The sequence below is a fragment of the Neofelis nebulosa genome, chromosome 6 (assembly GCF_028018385.1).
Source record: "Neofelis nebulosa isolate mNeoNeb1 chromosome 6, mNeoNeb1.pri, whole genome shotgun sequence".
Taxonomy (NCBI): domain Eukaryota; kingdom Metazoa; phylum Chordata; class Mammalia; order Carnivora; family Felidae; genus Neofelis; species Neofelis nebulosa.
Window position 1 is genome coordinate 152,064,071 of NC_080787.1, and position 14,529 is coordinate 152,078,599.

The following is a 14,529-nucleotide window of genomic DNA, read 5'->3' on the forward strand; positions in this document are numbered from 1 at the left end:
TGATGAACCGATGATTTCTGCTTCTGAAACCAATATTGCACCGTACACATTGACTAAAAAAAAGTCAAAACAAACTAAAAAAAGAAAAAAAAATGATAGAACTGCTAAGGACAAATAGATAAATCCACTATTATATCTGGAGACTTCAGATTATATCTGGAGACTCAGAAATGGGCAGATCCGGTGAGGGCACGTGAATATTCAATAACTTCATCAAACCACGGGGTATAATTGACATCTGTAGGCTACTTTATCTAACAACTGTAGAAAACACATTCTTGTCAAACTCACTTGGAACATCCACCAAGACAGACTGTTTTCCAAGCCACAGAATACACCTTAACAAATTTAAAAGAATAGAAATCATGCAGGGCATGCTCTTAGACAACAATGGAATTAACGACTTATCTAGTTATAGCTATCCGTGACAGAAAAATAGCTGGAAAAATCCCCCATATACCTGGAGATTAAATAAAGCACTTTGAAATAACACTCAGATCCTAGGAGAAATCAAGAAAAAATTTGAAATGTTTATGACTAAATGAAAATGAAAACACAGCTTATGCAACTTCTGGGGTGCAGGGAAAGAAGTGTTTGGAGAGAAACTGATAACACTGAATACGTGCACACTTTAATGAAGATAAAGTAAAAACATCTAAGCTTCTACTTCAGGAAACTAGAAAAAGAAGAGCCAAGTAAATCCAAATCCAAATGAAGCAGGAAAAAAGAAGTAAGAATTAGAGCAGAAATCAATGAACTTGAAAACAGGAAATCAACAGAGAAAATCAACCAAATCAAAAGCTGGGTTCTCTGAAAGGATCAATAAAAATAAGCCTCTCTAGCCAGTCTAACTTACAACAACAACAACAACAACAACAACAAACCAAAGAGATAATTTGTACTAGGAATTTGTATCTCATTCTCAGAAATGGGAGAGTAAATGTCACTACGGATTCCATGGCCACTAGAAGGACAATGAAGGGAATACTCTCAGCAACCCTATGCCCACAAATTTGATAACGTGGATGATATGGACCAATGTCTTGAATTTGCCAAAACAAACACAAGAAGAAATAGATAATCCAAATAGGCCGATATCTATTAAAGAAGTTGAATCAATAATTAACAACCTTCCAAAACAGAAACACCAGACCCAGATGGATTCAGATGGTGAATCCGACCAAATATTTAAGGAAGAAATTATACTAATTTTCTATAATCTCTTTCAGAGGACAGAAACACAGGAAACATGTCCTAACACATTCCATGAGGCCAGCATCACCCTAATACCAAAACTGTGCAAAGACATTACAAGGAAACTACAGAATGGTACCTCTCATGAGTATAAATGCAAAAATCCTCCATATGACATTAGCAAATCTAACAGTGTATAAAAAGAATTATATACCATCCCAAGGATGAGTTATTCCAGGTATGTAAATAAATTTCAGTACTCAAGAATCAATTAATGTAATCCATCATACCAACAGACTAAAAAGAAAAATCACAGTATCCTGTCAGTAGATGCAGTAAAAACATTTGACAGAATCCAACAGTCATTCATGAGCTAAGCATGGGGGTTGCAGGGACTGTCTTAACTTGATAAATATCTACAAAAAACCTATAGTCAACATCATACTTAATGGTGGGAAACTCAAAGCTTTCTGAGGAAGATCAGGAACAAGGCAAGAATGTTCTCTTTCACTACACCTTTTCAGTACTGTACTAGAAGTCCTTGCTAATGCAATAAGACAAGAAAAAGAAATAAACGATATACTGTTTAAGAACGAAGGACTAAAACTGTCTTTGTTTACACATGGTATGACTGTCAATGTAGAAAGTTTGAAAGAATCAATAAAACCATTTCTGGAACTAATAAATGATTACAGCAAGGTCACAGGATACAAAGTTAACATAGCAAAGGCAATCATTTCCTATATACCAGCAAAGAACAAATGACATTTGAAATTAAAAACACATTACTGTTTACATTAGAATCACCTACAAAATGAAATACATGTTCATAGGGAGAAGCAAAAGCCCCAGGATAGCCAACACAATATGGAAGGAAAACAAAGTTGGAGGACAGATACTACCTGACTTCAGTATTTACTATAAAGCTACAGTAATCAAGAAAATGAGATAGTGGAGAAAGAATAAACAAACGTATCAACGGAACAGAGAGCCCAAAACAGACCCACATAAATATAGGAAAATCATCTGTGACAGAGGCAAAAGCAATACAGTGGAACAAAGTAGTCTTTTCAACAAAGGGTGTTGGAAAAACTGGACATCCACTTGCAAAAAAAAAAAAAAAAAAAAAAAAAAAAAAAAAAAAAAAGAATCTAGACACAGACCTTAAACTCTTCACCAAAAATTGACTTAAAATGGATCATAGACATAAGTGTAAAATACAAACCCAAAATACTCCTACACGGATACCAAAGAATAATCTGCTACTGTCTTGAAGCTCTCTTCTGCTGGCATTACACTTTGTAAACACCTGGTACTCAGTAAGTGTTGGCATACAGATGGAAAGGCTGATGTCAACCACTGTGCCTGAAAGTACTGCGTGCCTAGCCCTTGAGGACTGGCTGATGGGGAGTTCTCCCAGCTTCTGACTCCTGGTTGTGCTGCACAAGCCCCTGGCCGAGCCTCCACCCCCATTCGGCATCAGTTGATCTCCTGTCCTCTACGGTAGAGCTTGTTTTTTTTTTTCTTGCTGTACCCTCCCCCCATTCTGCGACTTCCTCCGTGCTGTCCATCTGTCTTTCTGCTGCTGCAAGCGTTTGCTCTGGCCTAGAAACACCAAGAACAGAAAACTATTCAGTTCTAGGCACGTGTACAAATTCTTCACCTTCCCAATAGCCTGGCCAGTTTCTTCTTACCAGGACACAGTTGAGTCTCCATCTCAGGATTTCTTGAGATTGGCAAGCTGAAGGCTCTTGCTCTTCTCTCAATGGCACCAGCCAGCTCTGATGACGTCCTCACTAAAGGGGCAGGCAACCATGGGATTCCAAGGGCTCCAAGGAACAGGAATGGAACAGAAGGAAGAAGGCCTCTTCTGGTGAAGCTCAAAGGCTCCCACCCTGCATACGGGCCCATGTGCCCACACGTGCCCAGCTTGAGTCAGGACACTAAGCTCACCTTGCCCCATTGGTTTGGGTGTTAGTTCATGGCAGCTCTGATTACAGACAAGATCAAACCATACAGTTTTTGATTCCATGTAATGCTATAGCAAAAAATGAGCTTAAAACTGCTTTGTACTATGGTCATTATCACTCTCTTACCTTCCCTTCTCCATGAAACCTTTCATGAGTCATGGCTGGAGAATCTCACTATACCCCACTGTCCCAAGAAGCCGAAAGGTACGATTCCTGGGGTTTCTTTCCCCAGCAATGAACCCAGTCCTCCCTGCAGGACTGTTATTCTTGATCCAAGGTTAGAACATCCGGTAGGCCATGGCCTGGTAGGAGATGTTCCCTTACCTAATTGCTACCTATCCAAGAAGGAAGACAGGTGTCTGGTGTAAATTGACCTGGGTGGGGATGAGACAGGACAAGGCAGCCAAACAGGCCCAAAAGGTGGCTGTCCCCTAGCCAGGAAGCTTCAGGGAAGTCTCCAGGCTTGGCCAGGGTCTTCCCTCCCCAAACTCAAATCTATCTGCCCCCAGGGTCAGTTGGGCTCTTTTGTGTGGAGAAGACAGAAAAATCGCTTAGGCCTCTGTATTCGTCTGTCAGGGCTGCTGCAACAAAGCACCACAGACTTGGTGGCTGAAACAACACAGCACTGTCTCACAGTTCTGGAGGCCAGAAGTCCAAGATCAAGAGGTCTGCAAGGTGGGCTCCTTGTGGGGATCATGAGGGAAGGATCTGTTCCAGACCGCTCTTCTTGACTTGCAGGTGGCCATCTTCTCCCTGTGTCTTCACGCGGTCTTCCGCCACGTCTGTATCTCAAGTTCTTCTTCTAAAGATCTCAGTCATACAGGATTAAGATCCACCTCTATGGCCTCATTTTGTCTACCTCTTTCAAGACTGTACCTTCAAATGCTGCCACATCCTGGGAATCAGGATTGCAACACAGGAGTTTTTTTGGGGGGAGGGGGGTGGGGCGGGGGACACAATTCAGCCCGTGGCAGTACCTAGAACAAAATTTTATTTTGAGGATGTTCCTGGTCTGGAGCTGAGCTGGGCCAATGTGGATGGCTGTTCCCGTCTCAATCTCTCTCAACCTTCCCATTCCCTCAGATGAAGTCCAACATCCCTTTGTCTCTCTATAGAATCTGCGTTGGGCAGAAGGAGGGCAAGTGGCTGTCTTGTTCTTTGTTGCATGTCCAGCACCTGGTCCAGGCTTGGCACATTCACATGGTGTGGCTTGACTTTTGACTTCCTTAAAGGTTGCTTTGAAAATTGTAAGTTCTCAACATGATAAAGTCCAATCTATCATTTGAAGATTAGTGTTTTTGTCTTGTTTCTTCCAGCTTCATTGAGATATGATTGACAAATAAAAGTTGTATATATTTAGGTTGTACAACATGGTGATTTGATACACGTGTATACTGTGAAATGATTACCACAATCAAATTAATTAACACATCCTTCAGCACAGTTACGTTTGTGTGTATGATAAGAACACTTAAGATCTACTCTCTTAGCAAAATTACAAGTATAAAATACAGTATTATTAACTATAATCACCATGCTATACCTTAGATCCCCAGACATTATTCATCTTACAACTGAAAGCATGTACCTTTTGACCAACATCTCTGAAGGTTAGTGCTTTTTGTGTGCCAAGGAATCTCTGCCTACCCAAGGTCATGAAGGCTTTTTCCTCTGTTTTATTCTAGACATTTTATAAGTTTAGCTTTTACATTTAAGTCTATCATCCAACTGAAAACTCAGTAAACTCAAGAGCCATTTGTTGAAAAGACTATCTGTTCCTCCATTGAATTATTGAAAATAATTCAGTTGAGTTATCAGTTGAAAATCAACTGGCTACATAGTATGCCTTCTGTAACCTGTTCCCTGTTCCACCAATTTATTTGTCTACCCTAACACCAATATACACTGTCTTGATTCCTAGTACGTTATAGTAAACCTTGAAAGCAGGTAGTGTTAAGTCCTCCATTTGGGCTTTTGCTTTGTCAAAGTTGTCTGGACTCTTCTAGACCTTCTGTATTTCTATCTAAATTTGAGGTGAGCTTGTCAATGTCTACAAAAAAGCCTGATAGGGCTTCAACTGGGATTGGCATTTTTGGAGGAGTATTTGCAGAGAATTGGCATCTTAGCAATACTGACTTTTGCAATTCAAAATCATGACACATCAGTCTAGCCATATAGTGCTCTTTCTCTCAAAAATGTTCTGCATTTTTAGTATAGAGATTTAGATATCATGTTAAATCTATTCAAAGTGTTTTTTTTTAATGGCATAGCAAGTAAAAGTGTTTTATTAGCTTCAATTTCCAATTGATAGTTATTCGTATATAAAAATAAATGATTTTTTTAAAATGTTGACCATATATCCCTGTAAACTTGCTAAATTCACTTATTAAGTCTAGCAGACTTTTTGGAGATTCCTTACAATTTTATTTTTAGTAGATGATGGCATGTGATTTACAAATAAGGACAGATTTATTTTTTCCCTTCAACTCTTATGCCTTTAATTCCTTTTCTCACTGTAATGCACTGGCTAGGACTCCCAGCTCAAAGTAGACTAGAAGTTATCATGGTGGGCATCCTTCATTTGCTTCTAGACTTGAGGAAAAAACCCTTATATACCATTATCATCATACTGGGTATAGTGTTTTGAAGATGCTCTCTACGAAATGAAATAAGATCCCTTATATTCCTCATTTGGTTAGATATTCCCCCCATTAATAAGAGTTTTTGTCAAATGCTTTTTCTACAATCTTTTGAAATGATCATATAGTTTCTTCTTTATTTTGAATATTCCTGTGAATTATATTAGCAACTGCTATTCCTGAGATAAAAGCCACTTGTTATGTTTTTTGTGACTGAATTTGTTAGACTTTGTTATAAATTTTATATCTATGTCTATGAAGAATATTGACCTTTAATTTACTATTTTTTTTTCCTTTCTTTCAATGTTTATTTATTTTTGAGAGAGAGTATTAGAAGGGGAGGGCAGAGAGAGAAACACAAATCTGAAAGAGACTCCAGGCTCTAAGCTGTCAGCGCAGAGCCTGACGCAGGGCTAGAACTCAGGAATGGCGAGATCATGACCTCAGCCGAAGTCAGAAGCTTAACCGACTGAGCCACCCAGGCGCCCCTTTGATTTTTCTGTAATGTGCTTGTCAGATGTTGGTTTCAGGATTATGCAGGCTTCATAAAATAAGGTGGTTACAATTCCCTTCTTCATAAACATTTTGTAAGTGGTTACAATTCCCTTCTTCATAAACATTTTGTATAAGATTGATATTCTTTCTTCCGTAAATGTTTGACAGAATTCACAAGTGAAACCATGAGAGAGCCACAGAGATTGTGGTCCCAAATCTGGATTCATATTTCCCTCATATCCTTAGTGACCTATGGACCAAGGTCAAAATAGAAACAGAAACCACCCTAAAAATGCTTAAAGGCACGTATCCATAAGTTTAGAGTGATCCATGAAGAATTTAATTGGCTGCTAGAGTAACAGTCAATTATCTTCAGAGAAAGAGAACAGAATCCAGAAAGATAACACAGCATATTATCCACAATGTAGTAAATAAATAAATCTTTTTTTTTTTTTTTAATTTTTTTCAACATTTTTTATTTATTTTTGGGACAGAGAGAGACAGAGCATGAACGGGGGAGGGGCAGAGAGACAGGGAGACACAGAATCGGAAACAGGCTCCAGGCTCCGAGCCATCGGCCCAGAGCCTGGCGCGGGGCTCGAACTCATGGACCGCGAGATCGTGACCTGGCTGAAGTCGGACGCTTAACCGACTGCGCCACCCAGGCGCCCCAATAAATAAATCTTTGATAAAATTAGAAAATGTACTCCATGATCTGGAGAAAAAAATAGTCAACAAAAAAGGTTCATAGAAAACTCAGATGGTGAAAGTGTGAAGAATTTGTAAATAACTGATATGTCAAAGAATCTTCAGAAAAATATGTATTTGAGTACAAAGGGTGAAGAGATAAGGAATTTTCAGAGACACATAAAAGCTACAAAAATAACCCAGAAGAAATCTCAGAACTGAAAAGCACACCATACAAGCTAAGTAAACTAAAATACACCACTGGATGGAGTTAACAACAGACTGGGAAGAACACTGGAAAGGATCAGTGGAATTAAAGACACAGACCAACCAATTAACCCAAACAGAGGGACAGAGAAGAGAACGACTGAAACCACAACGCAGAGTTTTAGCAGCCTGTAAGATGGCATGAAGCGATCTCTCACGTGCATAATTGGAGCTGCAGGGAAAAAAGTGATAAATGGGGCAGAAAAAATATTTGAAGAAAAATAACGGTGGAAAGTCGTCTACATGTCACTGAAATCGGCAGCCCACAGTCCCAGACGGCTCAGTGAAGGACCTCAAGCAGGACCAGGAGCCAGAGGAAATCTTAAGAGCAGCCAGAATAAAAAGACACGTTATATATATAGAAGAATAACCATTAGAATGACCACTGACTTCTCATCAGGAAAAAAAAAAAATGAAGGCCAGGAGACAACTGTAAAACGCTAAAAGAAAATCTGTCAACTTAGAATTGTAAGTCCTGCAAAAATCTCTGAAAAGTAAAGCCAAAATAAAGGTTTTTTTCAGATAAACAAAGGCCGAAAGAAACTGGTGTCAACACATACTTTAAGAAATGTTAAAGGAAGTTCTCTAGACTAAAACAAGATGATACCAGATAGAAATCTGGAACTGCTCAAATAAATGCAAAGCACTGGAAACAGTGTGTGTGTGTGTGTGTGTGTGTGTGTGTGTGTGTGTATGGGAAAATATGACAGATTATTTTTCTTTTTAACTCTTTAATAACCAATTGACTATTTAATTGAAAATGTCAGCAACCTATCTGGGATACAGAACTAATGTATCAGTATACTACTTAGCAACAGCATAAAAGACAAAAAGGGGTGTAAGTGGGTTGTTTTTTAAGGTTTTTACATTATACAGAAATGGAATGATAGAAATTCAAAGACCCTGATAAAAATGAAGACTGTAAATTCAAGAGCAACCACTTAAAACATAAAGAGGTGTAACGATAAAAGCCAGTTAGAAGGGGCACCTGGGTGGCTCAGTCAGTTAAGCGTCCGACTTCGGCTCAGGTCACGATCTTGAGGTTCATGGGTTCGAGCCCCACGTCGGGCTCTGTGCTGACGGCTCAGACTGGAGCCTGCTTCGGATTCTGTGTCTCCCCCTCTCCCTGCCCCTCCCATGCTCATGCTCTGTCTCTCTTTGTCCCTCAATAGTAAATAAACGTTAAACTCAAGGCAGCTAACTCAAGGCAGGAGAGGAGGGACAAAGAACAAAGCGTTAAAGAGAAAACAAGCAAGGTAAAGAGACAACCACACACACAGTAACTTTAAATGCAGACAGACTGAACGGTCCATTGTGAAGTCAGTAATTTCGGGCCTCAACTACTGCTGGGAACAAGACACACTGTAAATAACGAGACAGGGAGGATGACAGTAGAGGGGCGGAAAAGAGTAAAACAGTAAGCATACAGAAGCTGGGGTGGCTCGTAACACAGAAGACCTCAAAGCAAGAAGTATTACAGACAAAAAGAGAACTGATTTCACCCTGATAAGAGGGCAAATCACCAAGAACACACAACAAACATAAATGTGTAAGCACCTAATGAAGTTTCTAAACACATGACGTGAAATTGAGAAATATACAGACATTCATAACTTTATGTAGACTGGAAGTTGTATTTCCAGTTAAAAATGGGGGAAGAAACATTCATAGGTGATAAAAATCTGTAAAACGACTGTATAAATTTTACCAAGAAACCGACAGGACCTATGTAGACAAACTATAAAATGTGGTCAGTATTAAAGACTCATGCCAATGTCTTTGAAGACAATATACTTACATTTATAAACAGCCACAATCAAAATGCCAACGTGGATATTTTTAACTGACAGCAGGATATTTTTTTCTTTCTAAGTATTCACAATGAGGGGGATAAAAGTCATGATGTCTATAATTTACATTCAAGTGGTACATTGCAAAAGAAAGGTAAAAATATATGGTAAAATGTCAACAAGTTTTGAATGCAGGAAGTGGGTATAAATTGCAGACTTTGAATATAATTTCTACTTCTTTGTAAGTCTGCAAATTTTTTAATAAAAATGTTTAAAATGCATTTATTAACTAACAATTTCCATAAAGTTTTTGGAAGGTAAATGGAAGATGAAGATTATCTTACCGGGTATGTATGATAAATTTCAACATAGTTACAATCAAAACAGTATGATCACAGTTGAGGATTAGATAATTAGCATTTAAATGATTTAAGGAATCCAAACAATTATTCAAGTTTATATGAGAACTTCAACCAGTGGAAGAATGAATTAATTAAACGGTATTGATTCAACCCACCAGGAATAAATAAAAGACATAACTTCAGAAGAACTAAGATCTAACTATGAAAGTCAAAATTATAAAAATATATGAATAGAATTTTAAGTACTATTTATATTACTGTGAGGACAGGGGAGGCCATTTTAAGCAAGACAGAAAACCAGATTTGATAAAAACAAATGAAAGATTTGGCCTCATGAAATTAAATTTCTTTATGGTCAGAAGAACTTCCAAATAGAATTTTTGAAAATCACCTAAAGAAAATGTTCGTGACATAGAGAAACTTTTAGTATCCTTAATAATATATATAATGCAAACTGATTTATAAAAAAGTAAGCAATTCAACAAAAAATACAAAAGTTCTGAGCACACACATACATAGAAGTAGGAACAATAAATAGTCAACAAAAAATGAAATGATCTTTAATGCAGCGTGCTATCAGAAAATGGCATTATTTAATGAGCAACGGTTTTCACCCATATGTTAGGACGAGTGTGAGTTTCTATAATCCTTTTAGAAAATGTATTATGTTCATAAATTTCTAGCACCATGCACTACACAACACATATTTTTAAAGGATCACTAGAGGTCGGGGCGCCTGGGTGGCTCAGTCGGTTAGGCGGCCGACTTTGGCTCAGGTCATGATCTTGCGGTCTGTGGGTTCGAGCCCCGCGTTGGGCTCTGTGCTGACAGCTCAGAGCCTGGAGCCTGTTTTGGATTCTGTGTCTCCCTCTCTCTGACCCTCCCCCGTTCATGCTCTGTCTCTCTCTGTCTCAAAAATAAATAAACGTTAAAAAAATTTTTTTAAAAATAAATAAATAAATAAAGGACCACTAGGTAACACTAACTAAGCAAGTTTATTGCAGCTTTATTTGTACTGCAAATCTAGAAATGTCTAACCATCAATATAGGGAAAGGTTTAACAAGCCTTTATGTAGTACTCTATACTATAAGATGTTACATATATTTGTGTGTATATGTATATATACATATATGTATACATATATATACATATATACATATGTATATACATATACATACACACACACACACACACACACACACACACACACACACACACACAAAGTGCCTGGGATGATATTATGCCCAATAGACTGTTGGCATGGAGTGCAGAAGAACAGAATATTCTTCTTCTAGCAAACCATAAGAGACTATTAACTATAGAGAACAAACTGAGGGTTGGTGGAAGAATGGGCTAAATGGGTGATGGGCAGGGTCCCCTGGGTGGCTCAGTCGGCTGGGCATCTGACTTCGGCTCAGGTCATGATCTCGTGGTTTGTGAGTTCGAGCCCCACGTCGGGCTCTGTGCCGACAGCTCGGAGCCTGGAGCCTGCTTCGGATTCTGTGTCTCCCTCTCTCTGCTCCTCCCCCACTCATGCTCTCTCTCGATCACACTACTGACTAGAATTTAAATAAAAATTTGAAGAGAAATACAAAGAACATTCTTCTTATATATACTTCTGCCCTTGTTGAACTGTTAAGACAAACATGCATTACCTCTAAAATTATTAACTGCCCCCAAATTATTTAATCTTCTACAACTAGACAGTATACACCACTAAGACACACACATGCATTAAGCACCAAATATAATATTTGCAATTAGATTTTTAAAATTTTCTATTTTATAATACTTGTTATTGTAACCATTTTGCTAAAAATATATACAAGAAACTTGGTATTAATTACACGGTTCTTACTTATAACCTAAAAAAAAGACGTACACACATAGGTTTGGGTAAGCCGAAGGCTTCTTTCCTGCAGGGTAATATTTTCCCCATCTTATCACCGCTGTAAGAAAGGACTGTGAACAGACACCTGTTCCTACAAGAGCTGCACACAAAGCCCGCTGCAGGTTCAGAGACACGGTCATTATAGATCACGGGCGTCCCTTGGGCTGCAGGCGGAAGATGTTTGTGCTGGGAAGAACCTTTGTGGCCCTTCATGACACACTGATCCCTTCCATGATGCCGGGAGGGCCCTGGCAGTGTGTTCAGACTGCCTGAGGGGAAAATAAGATGTCTCTGTTTTCTTGAAACAAGGTTCCCCAGATTGTGTAAGTTTCAGGCTCCACAAAATCCGGATCTGCCTGTTCGAAGGCGGACTGAACCACCCACAACTGTGGCTTATCCAAAGGAATGGACAGCATTATATCCTGTGTATATAATATTCTTGAAGAGGGCAACTTTTATCCATAGTCATTAGTAGACTTCGTGTTTTGTGTTTGTGGTACCTGAGTGGATGGCTTCTAAAACCCTTCAAACAGACTCCTCCAGAAAGAAACGTTCCGATCAGTCCTTAACGCATCGCGGAGGAAGAACGAAAGCACCCGGACAAAGAGAATACAGACCCAAGTTCAGCAGGACTAGAACAGATCGCTAAGTGGACGTCCACAAATCTAAGATAAACATGGCATCACTTAAGATGGCCTTGGTCACACACGGAAACGGCAAAGGGAAAGTCTTAGCAATAAAAGCTGGCGGTCACACCTCCCAAGTGACGAGCAGGAAGGTTAGCCAGCGGACTGAGGTCTAACGTACAGACGGTGGCCAGCTTCACAGTGAACACACGTCAGGTATTTCTGAATCCACCGGGCAAGAGACACCTTCTCAGAAAAAATAATTTCCGACTAATTTCGCTTGGTGCATTAGAGCATTTAAAGTAATCTAACCCCTCTTGTGACTCCATGTCCGAAATGCGCTTCTGGATTGCCACTCGGCTTCCCAAATGATCTGACCACATCGAATGCCAATATTCTGATGCCGGTAACTAGAATGTACATTTGTAGATCAGTAAAACGGATTCCCGGTTTTATACGTCAATCACATTGGCTTGGCCAAGATGATCTGGTTTCTGAAAAATGAACCCATTTTCATCTGAGTTTGAATCTGTGAAGCCCAAGACTAAAAACCCTGGACCGAAATAAATTCAAGGAGAGGCCTCTTGGCAAGCACCCGTTCCTGGGTGAGCAGTTGAAATCGCAATTCATATTTTAATTATCCCCACCGTGGACTCAGCAATTGTGTCAGACAAGGAAATATGCAAAGTCAGCATAAAGTGCACGTGACCCAAAAAGAAAATACACAATTTCTTTTACATTTCTGCTTTCAAATACAAACGTAGGCTAAACTGCATTTCTGTTTCTAAGGATACGCTCATTCCAGGTAATACTTCCTAGGCTTCTAAACTTTGAAAAATTATTTTTACCTATGTGATTGATTATTAAGGTTTAGCGATCCGGTCTGGTACATCTCCTCCAGCTGCTTCCTGTTTCCAAAGTACAAAGCAAGGTCTGTGGCAATGATGGCTTTACGGATGATCTCAAGCACCTGTTCGTATTCACTGGAGCTGAGGGTGGAGAAGATATTGTGCCCTTCCAGCTATGGAAAAAACACAAAGAAACACCACCAATAGGATGCACAAGCTCTCATCTCACGACACATCCCCGTCCCGTCACTTGAAACAACACAGTTTGGCCAATGGCATCTGGCACACAAATGACAGTTTGGGGGAAACAAAAGAACAGTTTGTAATGATCAAGGAAATCAACGTTGCGGTTTCTCTTCAGGCTACAAAACCCAAGCTACCGCGTAAATGCATCCTTTAACGACCGTAACATCATTCGCTACCACAAAATCCCAGGGATTCGAATACATACCTTGGTGTTGGATATTTCTAGTAAGTAATTCAAGGTCTAGAAAATGCATTTAAGTAAGAGACATTTCTTCTTAAACGAATGCAAGCCTTTGGTCATTTTTTATATTATACTGGAAATTAATGGGCTTAAAAAGTCACGTGTATCTTCGTCCACTTCAAGTCTAATGAACAGTAAACATTTTCCATATCCTAAAACAAAATGTCCCACAACCTCAAAATAGTTAAGTGAGGCATATTAAAGTTTCTCTCTACAGGCAACAACACTTTCACGTAAAGCACACGTCACGGAGGTGCAGACGCTGGGGCCCAACCTCTCTTCTGTTCTCATGGGAGGTGGGACGGCAGACTGTCAGTGTAGACAAGACCCAAACGTGGGTCATTGGGACTCTATTTCCTCAGAAGCATCCTTTTGCTTATGAAATCTCTTAAAAACTTTTTATAATAACTTCTTCCTCTGAGAATTATAAGCCTTTATGGGTAATTGAGATAAAAATGGGCCAATTTGTTCAAACAAGAAAGACTGAAATAATAAAGACGCATTCAACTGTGGGCTCATCAATTACTGCTCAATTATTCATGATTAGCCAACACAATCTTACTGTAATCGATGGTTAATTGCTTTCACTTGTTTTAAGCTATCTTTATTGGCCGATACAATACATTAAAAACTTGAAATTATGAAAGTGTACTTTTTTACAAAGTCAGACATCTCACTGAAACATTGTCACCTTCCCACTATGCTGAAACAAGGCTGTACACGCACCACTCGTTTTCTTGTTCTTTTCAAGTTTATTGATTTATTTATTTATTATTTTTTTTTTTTTAAAAATTTTTTTTTCAACGTTTTTTATTTATTTTTGGGACAGAGAGAGACAGAGCATGAACGGGGGAGGGGCAGAAAGAGAGGGAGACACAGAATCGGAAACAGGCTCCAGGCTCCGAGCCGTCAGCCCAGAGCCTGACGCGGGGCTCGAACTCACGGACCGTGAGATCGTGACCTGGCTGAAGTCGGACGCTTAACCGACTGCGCCACCCAGGCGCCCCTTTATTGATTTATTTTGATAGAGAGGGAGACAGAAAGAGAGAGAGAGAGAAAGAGAGAGAGAGCATCTCAAGCAGGCTCTGTTGCTGACTTGGGGGCTCGATCCCACGACCCTGGGATCATGACCTGAGCTGAAGTCAAGAGTCGGATGCTCTGCCGACTGAGGCACCCAGGCGCCCCAGACTTGGGAATCTTCCAGACAATAACGATAGGAAGGCCTGACGTCTGCGGAACGTTTTAAATTGAGAAGGCGTTTTCATACGTGTG

General features: G+C 39.5%; 1 protein-coding gene across 8 annotated transcripts in view; it reads right to left on the reverse strand.

The window, feature by feature from the left end:
- The window catches only part of PDE10A (phosphodiesterase 10A), a 613,983-nt gene that overhangs the window by 22,282 nt on the left and 577,172 nt on the right, over window positions 1-14,529 (reverse strand). For all 8 annotated transcript variants that reach the window (XM_058735867.1, XM_058735864.1, XM_058735861.1 and 5 more), the window contains one exon: window positions 12,771-12,943. In XM_058735867.1, coding sequence (XP_058591850.1) covers window positions 12,771-12,943 — 173 coding nt within the window. The remainder of the gene's footprint in view (window positions 1-12,770; window positions 12,944-14,529) is intronic.